This window comes from Orcinus orca, chromosome 19 (genome assembly GCF_937001465.1).
Source record: "Orcinus orca chromosome 19, mOrcOrc1.1, whole genome shotgun sequence".
Taxonomy (NCBI): Eukaryota; Metazoa; Chordata; class Mammalia; order Artiodactyla; family Delphinidae; genus Orcinus; species Orcinus orca.
This window is the reverse complement of record NC_064577.1, coordinates 11868686-11882281: the sequence shown is the minus strand read 5'-3', so window position 1 is coordinate 11882281 and position 13596 is coordinate 11868686. Positions and strand designations below refer to the sequence as shown.

General features: G+C 58.4%; 4 protein-coding genes across 5 annotated transcripts; all 4 read right to left on the bottom strand.

The window, feature by feature from the left end:
- Nucleotides 1–18: 18 nt before the first annotated feature.
- On the bottom strand, nt 19–2150 carry TMEM102 (transmembrane protein 102). Of its 2 annotated transcripts, none has more exons than XM_033422998.2 (3): nt 2012–2150; nt 1460–1816; nt 19–1358 (listed from the first exon to the last, which is right to left on the bottom strand). In XM_033422998.2, exons 2-3 carry the CDS (start codon nt 1671–1673, stop codon nt 37–39), a joined length of 1536 nt encoding a protein of 511 aa, XP_033278889.2. In that variant the 5' UTR covers nt 1674–1816; nt 2012–2150; the 3' UTR covers nt 19–36. The 2 variants fall into 2 exon arrangements, with proteins under 2 accessions (XP_033278889.2, XP_004266967.2); XM_004266919.3 differs by having other exon boundaries at nt 1460–1843; nt 2012–2140.
- Nucleotides 2151–4114: 1964 nt separating this feature from the next.
- On the bottom strand, nt 4115–6424 carry SPEM3 (SPEM family member 3). Its single transcript, XM_049701950.1, is given in 3 exon segments — nt 4115–5478; nt 5481–6237; nt 6347–6424. Coding segments are annotated over 3 exon segments (1542 nt in total). The 3' UTR covers nt 4115–4771.
- A 1344-nt stretch (nt 6425–7768) lies between these two features.
- On the bottom strand, nt 7769–9911 carry SPEM2 (SPEM family member 2). The gene is made up of 4 exons (XM_033422609.2): nt 9894–9911; nt 9668–9808; nt 9448–9505; nt 7769–9315 (listed from the first exon to the last, which is right to left on the bottom strand). The coding sequence occupies exons 1-4, from the start codon at nt 9909–9911 to the stop codon at nt 8063–8065; spliced, it is 1470 nt and encodes a 489-aa protein (XP_033278500.2). The 3' UTR covers nt 7769–8062.
- Nucleotides 9789–13105, bottom strand: SPEM1 (spermatid maturation 1). The gene is given in 6 exon segments (XM_033422610.2): nt 9789–12184; nt 12187–12224; nt 12226–12417; nt 12419–12605; nt 12805–12862; nt 12956–13105. Coding segments are annotated over 6 exon segments (927 nt in total). The 3' UTR covers nt 9789–11882.
- Nucleotides 13106–13596: the final 491 nt, after the last annotated feature.

Sequence of the window (13596 nt, the reverse complement as noted above, 5' to 3'; positions counted from 1 at the left end):
ACAGAAGCACATTCGAGGTTAGTAGGAACAGCGTCTTTAATGGGCCCCGCCTCCCAGGCCGGCTAAGCCGCCCCCCTTGCGTGCAGCCTTGGCCTCTTCCACAGCGGCGCGCAGGGCGAGGGCAGGGTCCCTGCGAAGCAGGGCCAACGCCCCGAGCAGCGAAGCGGCGCCGTCCCCCGCACGGAGCTTTTGGCCACTCAGAAAATAGTGGGGCAGCGTCCCAGCCTCGAGCACCCGGCCCAGCTCATCCAGCAGCCCGAGGCAGCAGGCGCCCGCATTCTCGGGTCGCGCCAGATAGAGCGCGGGCAGCCGCTCGCACGCCCAGTAGAGCAACGTCCGCAGGAGGTAGGGCGCCGCGACCCTAGTCCCGGCCACCAGCGGGCGCAGCAGCGCCTGGGCCGCCGCGTGCGCTTGCAGCAGGGGAACGGGTATGCGCGTCTTGAGCGCCAGCTCTTGGCGGGCGAAGCAGAGCTGCCAGCCGGGGGCGTCCGGCCGCTCTGTGCCGCCGCCGCCGGGCACCAGGTAGAAGGAAGACGACTCCGAGGCCAGCGGGCCGGCCCACGAGTGGCTCCGAGCCCCCTGGGGCCAGCCGGCCACGGACACCACGGGGATCAAGTCGAAAAGCAAGAGGCGGCGCGGGGGCCCGGGCGTAGCCACGAGGATGGTGGTGACCCCCGCGTGGCGGGCTGCGTGGACCAAGCGCGGGGCACCCGGGACCGGAAACAGGGACTCAGCGACCGCAGCCAGTGAAGCAAAGAACCAGGCAGCCACCTGGGCGGGGCACAATGTGGGCCATGCCTCCGGAGCCTCCGACGGCTGTGGCACTGGGCTAACTTCGGCTGCTTTGGTGACGTCACCATTCGTTTTTTTCATTGGTGAGGTAAAGTCAATATCGGTTACGTCTTGTTGAGGCAACTCTGGCACTGAAACATTACTAGGTGAGTTTTCCAAAGACTCGTGTGCCTCAGGCTCAGTGACGTCACCGTGTAGCTGGTCCACGGAGATTTGCGGATCCTTGGGAGTTTCTTTGCTTTGGGCTGGGTGGATCGAATCACGTCCTCCTGGGACTGGGGGTCCTAGGCAATCCTGCCATGCCTCCCGGACCGAGGTTCCGCGTACCTGCTCTGGGAGGAAGAGCCATGCGTAACAGGATCCCACGTCCGGTTGCAGCTCCTGCCCAGTGCCATCTAGCGAAAGCACGGGCACCAGGAGTGTGAAGCCGGCGTCGTAGTGAGGTCCCCGAGCGTAGGGACCTAGAGGCGCAGGCCCCAGATCCAGGGAGCCCTCGCGAATCCCGCCACGAAGCAGCAAGAGCTCTGCCTGAGGAGGAAAGCGAGGGTCCCGGCGGTGAACGAGACCTAAGGAAAGAGAAGGGATCGTAAAGGCGTGATCCAGAGCCGGGGCGGGGTGAGGCGGAGCTGAGAGCTGCAAGTTCCCGAAGGCTGGGAGGGTTACTTACCAAGCAAAGAGAAAACAAAGTCCTTGGCCTGGAGGAGATCTGGTCCTGGCTTGGGACCTTCACTCCAGCTCGCCTGCACACCCAGCTCCTGGATCAGCTGGGTTAGTTCTTGCAGCTGCGCCCCAGAGCAGAAGTCGATGTCCGTGAGCGGCCGGGCTGGGGCTGGGGGCGGTGGGCCCCACCAGGGAGCACTCCCCCAGACCGCGGAAGCCATAGGGCTCTGTCGTTTGGGGGCTAGGAAATACACAGACGGGAGGAAGCCCAGACGGGCCGTTCCTTTTGCTGCGGAAAACTGGCCCCCGTTCTTTTCTCTTCCAGAGGCCAAGAGGGTTCCCAAGACACAGTCCGCCAATGGGTCTGCAGACGAAGGGTCCTAAATTTAGTCTTGAAAGAGAACAAATAAATACCTCCTCCGTCTTTGCCCTTTTCTCATATGCTGGTCCCCGCCCCCATGGAACGGTTCACCTGACTCAGCAGGTAGAAAGTAGCTGTTTGGCCCCTCCTAAGGAATGCAATAGCCTCCTTCGCTGCCCCTTGTCTACGCCCCCTTACCTCTTTTTCAGAAGAGGCTAGTGGCTTGCGGCTTCCCTCTTAGGGTTAGCTACAAAGGCTGGGAAGAGAATGGATAGTAAGATTCAACAGGTAACTTCTTCCTGCTGCCTGCAAGGTCACGCCCCTAAATTATAACCACGCCCCTTTCTGGAGGCTGTCGGGGTGGTTCCGGACCAGCCCGGCCTCCAGTCAGAGTTCAGTCACTCCTCTCGCTCTGCAGAGATCTCGCGGCTATCCTGGGAGTTGTAGTTTGTCTTCAAAGCTACCAGGGCGTTGGGGCCACGCCTCCACATCCTTTCCTGTTCCGTTGAAGTAGTGCCTGATGGAAGTTGTAGTTTCTTTGGAGATAAACTATTCTGTGTCTTTATGATAAACTATTCTGTGTCTTTACAAGGCCAGGTGAACCGCACAAACACTCCTTGGGGTTAGAACAGAGGCCTAATAGGATGGATCTGAATAGCAAACAATAATGACGGACATACACTAGGGCATGCGGAGAAATAGGGGACTCTACATCTCACTTGGGAGTAGAGGAGCCCTGGTCATTTAAATCTAGAAGGGTTCTTGCATGCAATTATAACTTCATTTTAGAGATGAGACTGCAAGCCTAGAAAGGTTGCACATGACTTGTCCAAGGTCAGAGCTGAGCCAGAGAGGTGTTGGAAATGGGCTCTCCGGCTGGGACGTATCTCCTTGGAATCGGCGGTGGTAACGTTAGACAAGAACACACTGATAGTGTGCATGTAGTGACCCAGGGATGGACATCTGACTCAGGGAAGGGACATATTAGTGTTGCCCACCTCAGACACACAAATGGTGGCAGGGAAAACACTTTGGAATCTCGCAGCTTATGTGTGTATACAGAAGAGTTATCAGGACTGAAAATCAAGTCCAGAGGAAACTCCAGCTGGGCTAGGGCAGGGCAATGAAAAATTATCAGGGGAAGGAAATGGCTTTCAGCGACCAGAGCTATCATGGACACAGCTTAAGTCCAGGATGAAACTAAGAGCCAGAATAATAGGACAGAAAGATAGGACACCAGAGACACGCTCACAGATTAGACCAATGCATACTGGACCAGGATTTTTAACATTCCTTTTTCCCAGGGGTCTGTCTCCACAGTGAACTAGGCCTAAGTCCATGGGCAAGAAAATTAAGTGGAGACACCTCGAAAAATTGAGAGGCCTATGAAGGAGGGGACCCTCAGAATCCAGGGCTCAAGTTGGGGAGCCTAAAACACAAGGTTTCCTAGTCACTGACAAAGAGAGGTCTTCTCCCTCAGTAACCAAGAGCCCCAAACACAGCCCAGAACGGGGGAGGCAAGTTTCCGTACATCTGGTCGTGACCCAAGAGACCAGATGAGGAAAACTGAAGCCTGGGCTCTTTCTCACAGTCTGGGGAAATCAGGCATTGGGTGTCCATCCCCACATCTTACCTCCTCCCCAGAGGGTGGCTTCTGAGCCACCCTGAAAAGAGCTAAGTTCTCTGGGCTCTGGGGGAGCTTTAGGATGCCGGGGGTGGGTGACAGGGAAAGGAAAATTGCTCTAAACTCTAAAGCACTGCTCTGCAATAGCATTTTCCATGATGATGCAAATGTTCTAAATCTGTGCCGTCCAGTGCAGTAGCCACTAACTCCATGTGCCTACTGAGCCCTTAGAAGGTCGTGGCACTGAGGAACAGAATTTTTTTTTTGGCCAAGCCGTGAAGCTTGTGGGGTCTGAGTTCCCCGACCAGGGATTGAACCCCAGCCACAGCAGTGAAAGTGCCAAGTCCCAACAACTGGACCGCCAGGGAACAGAACTGGATGCCAGGGAAATTCTGTTCCCTGAGGAAGAGAATTTTTAACTTAATTTTTAACAGAATTAATTTTCCTTAATTTTAACTAATTTACATTCTAATACGCATTTGGCTAGTGGCTACTGTAATTGACAATGCAGCTCTAGGGCCTTGGGGATAACGGATTCAGCTAGACAGCGATGGAGGGAAAGCAGGGATAGTTTAGGTCCTCATCAGGCCCTGTGGGATGGGGCTGGGGTGGATGTCCTCAAATAACCACAGAACACTTCTCTTGTCTCTTCATTCCTCATGCATATCTGTCCTCTCTTTTTCTAAGTTGCTCATCACACACTGATATCCCCACTCCTTGATGGTCTCCGGTGAGTTGTTGGATGTCTCTCGGTGAAGGCGCCTGGGAGACAGAGCTTCGCACTTGCCCCTGCCTGCTCTGAACTGTCTCTGGCGGGCGTCAAAGACCACATGCCCTAGCCAGGTGCCTGACCCAGGACAGTAGGGCTTCCAGCTGGTTTTGGGAGGCGTAGACATCTGGCGATAGTTCTGGCAGGTTGGAGGAACTGTATCCATGTGGTGGTACACCCAGTCTTGGCCGCCTGCTCGCTGGGAGGGTGATTGCAGCTCAATCAGTACAGGTACCTCTGAGAAGGTTAGCAGGTCATTGTAGGCCACCTGAGCCTTGGGAGAGCAGGAGTTCTGACTGGGTGGGGCAGAAGTCCATGGTATGTGCTGCCCTGCATCCTCCTTTCGAGGAACTGCCTCAGATATAAATGACTTTCGGGTCTGATGTGGGCCCAAAACTTGGACAGAGTCAGTTCCTAGAGGGTTCCTGTGGAGGCCAGGATTTGGGATAAGGCATGAGTTGTTATGGAGGCCTGATCTCTTGGATAAGCCAGAGCCTTCAGTAAGGGCTGGACCCTTATGGGGGCCAGGATCTCAATTAATTCCTGAGTGCTGTGTAAGCTAGGGTCATGGGTATGTTCTGAGCCCCTGTAAATTCCAGCATCTTGGGTAAGGCCTGGAAGCTTGTGGAGGCCTGGATCTTGAGCAAGGCCTGGGTTCTTGGGGGAGGCCTGGGTTTGGGGTAAGGCCTGGGTTTCTGGAAACTCTGCAGACTTTGGAAGGGCCTGGGGTCCTTGGGAGGACAGAGCCTTGGTTGAAGCCTAGACTCTCATGAAGTCCAGGGGGTTGGGCCTGGCTTGGGGTTTGGAAAGTAGTGGATAACTGGGGAGGGATGGGGCCCTGGGAAGAGAGGACAGACCGAGGAGACTTGGAGGTTGGGGGAAAGGTGGGGGTTTGTATTAAGGTGGAGGGCTTCTGGTGGTTGCTGTGTTGATGAAGGACCCATGATCTGGGAGAAACAAGAGGCAGATAAAGAGTGCATGGTGGAGGCATGGTGCATGGTGAGCTCTGGGCACTGGTTCGAGAATGGAAGCAAGGTTGAGAAGGTGCAGCATCCTTGGAGTACACCAGGAATGTGGGGTAGACTGGAGTCTGGGTGTCCATGTTTCTCTTCTCAGACCTGCAAGGAAGGAAGCTGCAGTAAGGGAAGGTCTTGGACTGTACAAATTTGTCTTTGGCATCATTTGAGGTCTTCCCTTCCATATTCCCCAACTCCAGGTAACCCAGTATGAATCCTGTGGAGGGCTTAGCACTGTCCCCATTACATTGCTTGAGTGTTCAGCTGTACCAGAGCTCACCAGACCATGCCCCTCTTGGGGCCTGGAGAGGGTACCCAAGTCCTTTCTGGAATACCCAGAGTTCTGAGGGGGACACACATGGAATAAGTTCTGCTTTACCCTGCGGGCATCGTAGACCACACGGCTGGAGGAGAGGCCTTGGCTGAAGGCAGACAAGGTAGAAGGAATAGAATCTAGGATGGGGGTAGGGGTGGTGGAAGGGACTGGAGTGGTCGTCAGGGCCATGACCAGCGCTAGGACAGAGGTTGTGTCAGAGGTCGGGACAGGGGCTGGTGTAGGGACTAGGGCAGGAGTAGCAGCAGGGGCAGAAGTTGGGGGAGGGACTGGGGCAGAAGTTGGGGGAGGGACCAGAGTGTTGGCATGGGTATAGGTCAGATGAGCATGGGTCAGGGTGCAGAGAGAAGTGTGGCCCAGGGACTGGGCTGAGGCATGTGAGGGGGCCTGGGCTTGGGCCTGGGCTGGGGTATGGGCTGAGGTATGCTCAGGGCCCTGGACCTGGGCAGGGCTGTGCTCAGGGATGAGGGCTGGGGAGGGGGTCTGGGCCTGGGGGGTGGTGTGCTCAGGGGGGTGGAATGTGGAGCAAGTCTGGGCCTGAGGTGGGGTGTGCTCAGTGGGGGGGGTGGAGGAGAAGGTCTGGGCTTTGGCAGGAGTGTTCCCAGTGGGGTGCACTAGGGAGAAGGCCTGGGCCTGGGCGGAAGTGTGCTCATGGGCGTGGCCTCGGGAGCAGGTCTCAGACTGGGGGGTGGGTGTGCTCAGTGGGGTGGGCTGAGGAGAAGGTCTGGGCCTTGGCAGGAGCATGCGCAGGGGGCTGAACCTGGGGGCGGGTCTGGGCCCGGGCTGGGACCTGCGCTGGGTCAGAGTCTGGTGTCTTAGTCTTGCTGTCTTGGGGCAGGCGGAGTGGAACCACGTCCACCTTGCTCATCCTTTGGAGCTTGGAAGATGTCTCCTACCTGGAGTACAAGGTGGCTTGGGACTTTAAGGCTGTGACCGGAGGAGCTTCCCCAGCTCCCACTACCCGCTCCTTCCACAGTCCCCGTGGAGCCTCCGTGGAAGCCCCAGGCCGTCCACACTGAGGCGGCATCCAGCAGCACTTAGAAGCCTTCTCATCTTTTGTGTCTGGTATCCAGGAGTCAAGGTGGTTTGGGTGCCCGAGCAGGAAGCTTGGGCGATGGCGGAAGCGGGAAGAATCTCTTGAGCACAGGTTCTTGGGATCCAGGGAGCAGCGCCTGCGCATGCGATGGCTGCCTACACAGCTGGCTTGCTTGTCTGCGGGGAAAGGCGAGATGGGTCAGGGCCTGGGTTCCTGAGGGGCTGAGAATCAAGGCAGGGATAGAAGAAAGGGGACAGGCCTACATCCCCTGAGCCCACGCTGGCACCCACTCACCTTTGGGGAAAATACGTTTGAAAAGTGCCCGCAAGAATCTCTTCAGATGCCTCCAGAGCTGAGGGAAGAAGGGGAGGGGGGAGGCCGGGAGCAGGGCGAGCCCTGAAATCCAACCCTTGTCCGGCCACACCCCAGCAGCTCTCCCACCTCAGCCCCTTCAAGACCCCAGGGCTCCCCCAACCCCGCTGCCCAGATCCTGCCCTGACCATAGTCACCACGTTCATCCCCACGTTGAGCAAGATGAAGCTGACCGGGATCAGAAGAATTGAGTCTCCTAGCTCCTGGCGTGTCCTGGGGATGGTGCCAGAGCATGGCTCGGCTCGGCAGAGGGCTCGCTCACCCATGGCCGGGGGTCCAAGGACTGCCTGGGTCCCCTGGCCTCCACATAGTCACTGGGAGCCAGACTGGGTCATAATGGGGCAGGTGGTGAGGTCACAGTGAGGGAGGGGGACGAAAAGGAGGGCCCAGGGTGGCATTCCCTGGTAACCAGGGTCAGGTAAGCTGAGCCTGGACAGTCAAACAGGGCCCGGTGGCCGGCACACCTCCCCTCGAGCGGTCATTCATTCGCTCACCGCCCGCTGACTCACTTGTTCGAATGACACATTCCGTCTCTTGGCCCCTCTTGAGACTAGGAAGACCTCGGCCTCAGAGGCCTGCTGAAGGCCTGGCTGGAGTCAAGAGCCTCAGCCTTCTTCATGCCCTTCACTGGGCCTGGAGCTGGACCTGCCCAGATGTGGAACCTCCCAGTTTGGAAGCAGCTTCTTGTATGAGGCTCTCTGTGGACAGGGAGAGCTGAGACACAGAGGAGGTGCCCAGAGACCAGGGGTTTGGAGTCTGCAGCTGCAGATGTACTTAGTGCATGGTATAGGACCGGGAGACACATAGGAGGTGCCCAGAGACCAGGGGTTTGGAGTCTGCAGCTGCAGATGTACTTAGTGCATGGTATAGGACCAGGAGGGGCCTGCTGGCAGAACTGTGGTCACTAAACTAAGGGGACCCTCAGGCCAAGAAGGGGACACTGGCTTCTTATTGCAGGAAGCCAAGCGCAGGGACCCAGGCTGGCAGAAGGAGTGGTGCTTCCAAGCCACAGACCACCAATGTTTCCTGGACTCTGGCGCTCTTTATTCCTCTCTCCATGCCCTGCCGCCCCCCGCCCCCACCCCCATTTGCTGCTGGTCAGTTCATTTTCCCAGTCTGGCTCCCGTGCAGAGAGGGCCTCGAGGCCGAGGTGGAAGGTAGCAGCGAGTTGGCCCGCGCTTGGCTCTCCTGCACTTGCTGCTTCAGCTCCAGGCTGTCATACACCTGGTAGTTGGCATTGCCCCCCGGGTTCCGCCTGAGTGGCATGAAGGTGGGCGGGGGTGGAGGGTGCTCGGTAGCCTGGACGTCGGGCAGGGGCTGGGAGGGGCGGAGGAGCAGCGCTGAGCTGGGAGCCGGGGCCCGCTGGTCCGAGGCCTCGGCCAGCACCGTGAGGGAGGCGGACGTGGCCAGAGGGCGCCGCACGGGCAGCGTCTCAGCCCATTCGGCCGCCCGGCGCTGCACCGCGTGGGGATCCCGGGAGTAATTCAAGTGTCCCGTGAAGGGGTGCGGGCTGCGGTTGGGCTGGCTGTGAGCCCAGCTGGGGAGGCTCCGTCCGTGGGCCAGGGGGGAGTTGCGCTGCCAGGCTTCGGGCCGGCAGCCCCGAGGCACCGGAGCGGATGGAGGCTCAGAGCTCTCCAGACCACGCCGCCGCTGATCCCAGGAGTCATACGGCACCTGGCCCCTTGAGGGGTAAGTGCTGTGCCCCCCAGGGACCCACGAGGGGTTAGGGGGCAGCCGTCGGAGAGGTGGTGGAGACGAGGTCCACTGGTCAGCCTCCACGTTGCCCCAGATGCGGGATGGTGAGCAGGGGGCCCCAAAGGACTGCAGCCTTAGCTCGGACTTGGCCTCCACACACTTGGCCATGCGGCGCAGCTCGGGCGACAGGTAGAGACAGGGTGGTGGCAGGCTGGCCAGGATCCCACCCTGGCGGCCCCAGAGGCCCACGTTGGAGGGCAGGCCCATCTGCTGGTAGAGCCCTCCCCAGCACCCCCACGGGTACTTGGATTGTGGGAAGGAAAGGTCATCTTCCTCCTCCAGGTAGGAGTCCGGGTCCTCCCGATCAAAGGAGGGCATCGGCCGCAGCTGTGACATCCCGTGGCTGCGATGCGGCCTACGGAAGCCTGAGCAGCTGTAGGGGAATTGTCTGCGCTTCTTCGGCCTCCGCTGGTGGCTGCAGGGGCGGCGGCTGCAGCTGCGGCTACGGTTGCGGAGATGATGGTAGGAGGACAGGGAGTAGCAAGCGGGCCGGGCCATCTTCACTTCCACAGGTTCCAGGGTGCAGTGGATGTGGACATCTTGGGCCTTGGCTGGAGGATGTTTGGGGGAACTTTCACAAGCCTGCGAGATTTCATCTGGTGGAGGCGAGAGTCCGTGAGGGCAGGGCAACTGTCAGAAGAGTTCAGGGTTGGGAACCTGGGGGCCTGGGTTTCTAGGGCCCTGGGAGTGGCGGGGGCGGGGTACCCCTACCTGTCTTCCGTACTTACTTTTCTGATTAATCCAATAGATGGTCTTGTCTAAGGCATTCTGGAGCCCATGCCATACCTGGGGTGGGGTGGGGTGGGGTGGGTGAAAATGAAGGCCAGGCTCTCTACCCTCACCCCCCGTCCCAGCCAAGACCGTTCCTGCAGACGGAGGTGCAGGCTGCAGCTGGTTCCCACCCTCAGCCCTCTTCACCCCTACTGGTGGTCCCCAACCATCGCTGACCATAGTTGCCATGCTGATCCCAATGCTGACAAGGCCCAGCAGCAGGAGCAGGAAGTCCTCCGCATTCTGGGTACTTTCTTGGTATTGATGGCAGCACCTCAGGTTGTCATACCAGAGCCGGTTTTCCACGGTGGGGGGGTCCTAGGGCCACCTGGGCTGCGGGCCGCCCCCCCCGCCACCGGCCCTGACCCACAGTGCAGTCATGCCAGGACCTGCGGACACCCACCAACAGGTGAGGGAGCATGGTCATAACGAGGCACGTTGCAGGGAGTCACAATGCCGAGGTGGCCAATCTTTCATCCACTCAGCTGGCCCTTTATGTGGCCGTCTCTGCCCTCGGCTCCCACTACATGGAGCCTAGTCCCCAGAGTTCAGTCTGCCCTTCTGTCTCCACGGGGCCTTGCTTAACTTGATTTGCAAGCATGGTTGCTACAGATGAGAGACAGTCTTCATAGGGACTGAATCATGCATAAAGGATTTCCTCCATTTCATTGTTCGAGACGTTATAGCAGCTTATGTAGCCTGTTGTTATTCCCCACCCACGCCTGCTTGGGGCCAGCAGCGAGGGTGACTAGATGGATGAGTGACAGTAAGAGTCCCCTCTGGCGTCGCCCCACTGCACCATCCCCTCCTTGTCCTGCCCATTTCCCTGTCATAACCCCTCTAGTACCCACCGTACCCACCCCTTCCTGGCCAGGGGTTGCAGCCTTAGGTGTTGGTGGTCACTGAGCCCACTGGCCCCTTCGCTTCAGAGCAAGGGTTTGCCACCTTTGCCAGAGACCACCCCCAACCATGGTTTCTCTCCTTCCTAACCAACTGCCCTCCCACTGAGCCAACCCTCCGAGTTGAAAAACGGTTAGCTGCTGTCTTGAGAAAACCACATGAAATTCACAAAGCACAAAATAGATGTAATTGTGATATGACAAAAGGAATCTACTATTATAAACAGGGTTCATTGCTGGGGTCTGTGAAAGTGGTACCTGGGGAACCTCAAGTCATTTTGTTTGTACAATGAACATCTCAACAGATATAGAGGAACCGGGAATTCCCGGGAGGTCCAGCAATTAGGACTCCACGCTTTCATTGATGAGGGCCCCGGTTCAATCTCTGGTTGGGGAACTAAGATCCTGCAAACCACACTGCATGGCCAAAAAGAAAAAAAAGAAAGAAAGAAATAGAAAGAGCCAGTGGGCATTTTCCATCAAGACTCCGAACACGTAGCAGGTGCTCAATATAGACCCACTTAATGGAATCAGCTTAAAATGATCGATAACGTTAGTCAAATGAAAATGAACAGAGAAGCAGGGTGATTCATAGAAGGCCTATCTGCTCACATTCCAGGAACCCATCTGGTATGGAAGGTGAGGTCTAGGCCCTTCAACCTGGCTCCTTGTTCCCAGGTTGTGTGCATGTGTGTGATCCCAAGTGTCTAGAAGTAGGTAGGGCCTGGGTTTCCCTGCTGTCCAGTGGATGCAATATCCCGATGAGTTTACATGGGAAACTGAGGAAGGTGGGAGGAGACTCTGATGGGCCAGCAGCAATGGGAATCTACCTGTGGGAGCTGGGGGATGGAGCGTCTGAGGCCATGAAGTTGATCCTTGGTGTCCGTGTGACCATGAATAAGTCACTTGGCGTCTCTGAGCCTCAGTCTCCTCATTTGTGACGTGGAAGTGCTAATCAGAGGAGTGAGGTCACACAGGGCTGTGTGGACGCAGCCCTTGAGAGTGTCCTCAATATTTTATCCTCCGCTCCAAGCCTTCTCGAGTATACAGGAGCTTTGGGTTCTGACTGGGGAACTGTGAGGGCCTGGGTACCCTCACTCTCAGCCATCCCTCCCCAAAGGAACCAGGGCTTCAGAGGGACCACACCTCACCTGTAGTTACAGCCTAAACCAGGGCTGTGGTAGGAGCCGGACCTCTGAGAGACTGAGGCCAGTACTGCCTGGGGATCTGGAATGGGATTTGGGGGGCTTCCCTGGGCACTAAAGAACAGAGTAGAGGCAGGTGGGAGCCTTGGAACCAAGAAGGGCCTGGGGAAGGGCTGAGGACAGGGCCTGGTGAGGCCAAGAGGTTGATGAGGGTCCTCAGGGCTCTCTAGGCCCTGTTGCCAGGGAGATCATTTCCTTAGCAACCAGGCTTCTGGGTGTTGTGTGGGCCCTGGCACCCCCCCACACCACCACAAACCACCTCCTCTCTTCTTTTTATTCTTCTTCCAGTCACCTCTCTGTCAGGGAATGGTATACCCAGGCCTTTCCCGGCCCCTCAGCCGTGCTGGATCCAGAGACCGGGGGGTAACAGTGGGACAGGGCCTCCACCTCCCTGGTCAGCTCCCGCAGCCGCCGCCTCACGTCTCTGGCATTATAGGCTACGCGCCCTGAGGAGTGGCGCCGGGGGATGTCTGCGACGTGGGCCGGGCCCAGGATGGGTGGCTGGGCTGGCGAGCACTGCTCCTGTTCTTCTTGGGGCACCCCCCAACCGTTCTTGTGGCTCAGGGCCTGAGGGCTGTGGGGCGGGGGTTCACAGGGTACGCGTAGGCCTGTAGGCCCAGCTCTGACTGCCTCTCTTTTGAGCGGCCTTCCCTCTGCAGTTTGCTGGAAGTGGATGGTCTGGGTAGGTGGCTCCACGGCATCTTGGGCCCGGGGAGTCCAGAACCCCTGGGTGGACTGAAAGCCTTCCCAGTCCTTGGGGCAATTCCAGTTGTGGGAGCAGATTGTTGTGTGCTGACGTGGGGGCTTCTCATCATCGCTGTCAGTTGTCAGGGGCCCAGGCTACGGGGCGGTGGGCGCGGCGTGCTGAAGAGTCTCGACGGCGATGGCGGCGAATGGGTGGGGGGGACACGGTCATTTTCACAGGGTCCATGGTGCACCGAAGGCCGACTGCAGGGGTGCTCTGCTTCGGGGGCTGCGTGTACTTCGCAGGTGAGCATAACTCAGAAGCTTCTGTGGATCAGGGACAGGTGAGAGGCTGGTGGGGAGCCTGGCTTCTCCAGGGTTGGAGAGGCAGGGTGCAGGAAGAGAATCTGCATAGTTACGGTGTCTGAGCAGGGAGAGCGGGAGAGGAAGGGGCCCGCTTAAGGTCAGGGCTAGAACACCTGGTTTCTGCCTTTCCTATTCCCCAACCTCCCCATCCTCCACTTACCTTTCTCACAAATAACTCGAAACACTTGGTGTAAGAAGCCACGGAGTCTGCGCCAGAGCTAGGTGGGGGAGGACACAGTGACTCCAGGCAGGCCCCCGCCACCCGGCCTGCCCCCCAGCCATCCTGCCAGCACCCTCCCACCCGGCCCCACCCTGACCAGTGTCACTGTATTGATGCCAATGTTAACGCAGATGATGAGCCCCAGCAGCGACAGGATGGACTTGCCCAGGTCCTGGCAGTTGTTGGTGCTGGGGCTGTGACACGAGGCCCACCCGGGCCGGGGCCACTCAGCCGAGGCCATGGGGGTCCCTAGGCCCCCAACCTACTGTGCCCACAGTACCATCGGCCGCCTTCCTGTCCCAGAGGCTCCTGGGGGTAAGCAGGTCACAGTGATGTGGGGCTCTCCCTCAAAATGTGCCAAGAGGGAGAGTCCTGGGCCTGTGTTTGACCCTCCAGCCTGGGCCAGGGCTTAGCAGAGGCCAAACCCTTCACCTTGCGTGTCTCTCCTGTAGCCAGCCACCTGCACCAGCCCATAGGCCCTCTGGCCTGTTTGCTGTCTGTCCCCATCAGCCCCTGCCTGGTCCTCTACGCCAGGCTCTGACCTCTGCACAGACACTGGTCCTGATCTTAACTCCCCGAACAACCCCATTACCAATGACCACCTCACCCCAGCACCCACTCCCCCTTTCTCTCTGACCTCAGAGCTGTTCACTGGCAAGGGCTGTGGGCTCGGACCCCCTCCTCCTCCCTCACTGGCAGAGTCACTTCTCCAGGGTTTGTTTCTTTAGAGCC

What these genes read in the sequence shown, in the direction of transcription:
- SPEM2 (XM_033422609.2), bottom strand. An exon ending in GGATCAGCATGGCAACTATG is followed by an intron (nt 9,506 to 9,667) that starts GTCAGCGATGGT and finishes ACCCCACCCCAG; the next exon opens with GTATGGCATGGGCTCCAGAA. An exon ending in CTATTGGATTAATCAGAAAA is followed by an intron (nt 9,316 to 9,447) that starts GTAAGTACGGAA and finishes CGCCTCCACCAG; the next exon opens with ATGAAATCTCGCAGGCTTGT.
- TMEM102 (XM_033422998.2), bottom strand. Translation starts at nt 1,673, where the DNA reads ATGGCTTCCGCGGTCTGGGGGAGTGCTCCCTGGTGGGGCCCACCGCCC. An exon ending in CTTTGTTTTCTCTTTGCTTG is followed by an intron (nt 1,359 to 1,459) that starts GTAAGTAACCCT and finishes CTCTTTCCTTAG; the next exon opens with GTCTCGTTCACCGCCGGGAC.